Source organism: Nanorana parkeri, unplaced genomic scaffold (assembly GCF_000935625.1).
Source record: "Nanorana parkeri isolate BGI_ZX_2015 unplaced genomic scaffold, ASM93562v1 scaffold3, whole genome shotgun sequence".
Classification (NCBI taxonomy): Eukaryota; Metazoa; Chordata; class Amphibia; order Anura; family Dicroglossidae; genus Nanorana; species Nanorana parkeri.
The window spans coordinates 5,774,014-5,776,912 of NW_017306271.1; the positions used below are offsets into that span (position 1 = coordinate 5,774,014).

General features: G+C 42.2%; 1 protein-coding gene across 4 annotated transcripts in view; it reads right to left on the reverse strand.

Moving 5' to 3' along the window:
* POLR3E (RNA polymerase III subunit E) overlaps nucleotides 1-2,899 on the reverse strand; it is a 41,610-nt gene that overhangs the window by 33,350 nt on the left and 5,361 nt on the right. For all 4 annotated transcript variants that reach the window (XM_018572632.1, XM_018572496.1, XM_018572428.1 and 1 more), the window contains 3 exons: nucleotides 2,813-2,895; nucleotides 933-1,040; nucleotides 457-506 (listed from right to left, as the gene is read on the reverse strand). In XM_018572632.1, the coding sequence (XP_018428134.1) occupies nucleotides 457-506; nucleotides 933-1,040; nucleotides 2,813-2,895 (241 nt within the window). The remainder of the gene's footprint in view (nucleotides 1-456; nucleotides 507-932; nucleotides 1,041-2,812; nucleotides 2,896-2,899) is intronic.

Consider the following 2,899-nt stretch of genomic DNA (forward strand, 5'->3'; position numbering starts at 1 on the left):
GCTGTTATTTTGCTACAGTGATTTCAGATCAAGATTCTAACTATTACAGGGAAGCAACAAGCATTTTAAAAATTAGATCAGCAATGCATTTTACATTATAGCATATACAAAACTAAAACATACAGAAAAAAATGCACACATTAACACTTGTTCTTCTCCTTTTTGAATTAAAGTAATATAACAAGCATTAATAGTGTAACATAACCAGAATTTTCCTCCAACAGTGTACAGACCGATAGTGTGAACCCTCTTCACAACTACATAGTAGATGGGCCACTTGATGAAGGGTAAAACAAATAAAATGAAAGTGAAACGCAAAAATAAGAGTAAATGTAACAGAGATATGCTGAATGTAAAGAAAAAAGGTGACAGGTACTCTTAGCAAGTCAGACCAATCAGGTGGATCATTAATAAAGCAATGGGACACCAATACACAGAACACTATGCCAGACTTACAGTAACTTGCTTTACGTCCTCCTCACCTTCATCCTGTGAGGAATCTCCAGCTGGAAAAAAAAAAGAATAATAGACCCTGGACTTAATGAAGCACAGTGGACCAACACCAGCAGATGACATGGCTCCCCAAATCAACACCGGCTGTGGAAACTTCACACTGGACAAGCATCTTGCAGTGTGTGCCTCTCCATTCTTCCTCCATACTCTGGGTCCTTGGTTTCCAAATGAGATGCAAAATTTGCTCTCATCAGAAAAGAGGACTTTGGACCACTGAGCAACAGACCAGGTCTGTTTTTCTTTAGCCCAGGTAAGACGCTTCTGGCGCTGTTTGTTGTTCAGGAGTGGCTTGACAAGAGGAATGCGACATTTGGAGCCCATGTTCAGGATCCGTCTGTGTGTGGTGGCTCTTAATGCACTGACTCCACAGGCCTAAGTTTTCCATATATTTAAGAAAAAAAACTATTAATACAGCTTACCATCATTTGCAGCTTCACGTTCCTTGAATTTAGTGTCTGCTTTATCCAGGTATGTAAAACTGGGACGTAATTGTAAAATCCCACACAAAGGAGTTAGGTGAATTTCACCTGCACAGAGAAACATACAGATGTAATCTATCAAGAATGGGCAAAAATCAAGCTTATTCCATTACTGTAACAAACCCGGCACCATTAAAGATTAAGCTGAACCAATCAGTTTGTTACCTCTAATACTCTATATACTACAAAAAGCACAGAGCACCCCAACATGTGCAGGGTTCATCTTTATTCAAATAAAGCAAATGATAAAATAACACTCAAACTTGCAGTAAAAAGCGATTGGGTCGATCTCTCGGTCAATGTCTGAACCCGGTTAGATCAACACAAAGGACGCCACTACGCTGGCTGGCATGCCGCCTCATGGCTGTTTGTTTGTGGCTAATGCATTTCCAGGGCACGCACCTTCAGAGCCAGGTGGATCAGAAGGGGGCATGCCCCGGAAACGCATTAGCCACAAATACAGACGAACAGCCGTGAGGCAGCATGCCAGCCAGTGGAGTGGCGTCCTCTATGTTGATCTACTGACATTGACAGAGAGATCGATCCAAGCGCTTTTTACTGCACGTTTGCCAGTAAAACTTGACCATTTGCTTTATTTGAATAAAGATGAATCTGCACATGTCGGGGCGCTCTGTGCTTTTTTTTTTTATAGATTTCAAGCTAAAGGTTCCATAGTCCTTGTGAGGGAGCAGCACGGTGTGTAAAGATCGTTTATATGACTTCAGGAATGGGGAGAAGATGGATCAACTAGTTGCCACAAGTGCCGGGGATGTGTTACTGTATTATACTACCTCCAGAAGGCTGCTGGGGATGCTAAAAATCTTGGCTGCTTTCATGACAGATGTATGGTCAGCTTTGATCTGCCTGTCTTGCACAACACAGGAAGAGCAGTCACTTGCTCTCTCCCCTCACAAGGAAAGAGACGGGGCAGATGAACAACAAGACCACCCTTTGTCCAATTACAGAATGCCTTGTATTCTGTATATAACATACAAAACACTTTATCAATTGGTGATAGGGGAGAAAGAGAGCGGGTGAATGACTGCCATCCCTGCACTGTACAAGATGGGAAATCTCAGTAGCAGAGACCTGAAGATAAAAGCTGACAGTGAATCTGTCAAGACGACAACTAAGATTTTCAGCATCCCCAGCAGCCCCCCCGGATGTAGGATAGCAAGCTTCAGATGCAACTAAGCTTGACCAATGTAAAGTCAAAAACATGTTTTTTTTCTGGAGTTTAACTTTAAAATCGGACTACACCCCAAATGTTGGAGTTGTTTCAGTCTTCTTGGGATGGGTAAGAAGTCATAGAAAAGGTGAAAAATGTACCCTTCCCAAAGAAAATGCTGTCAAGTAGGGCTCCCCATAGCAATGAATGAGGACGCAGCGCCCATGCTCAGGGTGAAGGACAAAGTGACAAAGATTTTAAAAGCAAGGCCACACAGTGAACATTGCAGAATTGAAGATGAGGGAGAGTACTGGACCAGGTGGGCTGCCTTCATTAAAAGGAAAACTTGTTGCAAAAAGGTAAAGTTGTACCTTTGACTGCTTAAAAAAAAAAGGAAGGATTAAAAAGAACAGATACTACAAATTGGTCTCTTCTATCTAATACCTACTTGAAGCCTCCTTAACAATGAAAACGCTGCCTCCTGACCTCAGGCTGAGGTGCTCTATGTTGGCACAGCTGAGTAACAACCACACCCCTTAGCACATGCCCTCATGTACAATGTCTGAATTGATCTCTTTCTGCAACTTCAACTGTCCTCAAGCTAAAAGAGGGCAAGCTATAAAACAATAACTCAGCAAAATGACTAACATACCTTTTCTATAACATGCAGCTGCATAGCGATTTCTGTTGCTTGCAGCTTGTATGGATGAGAACCTCTGCTTGTCCATAAGTTTCCTGG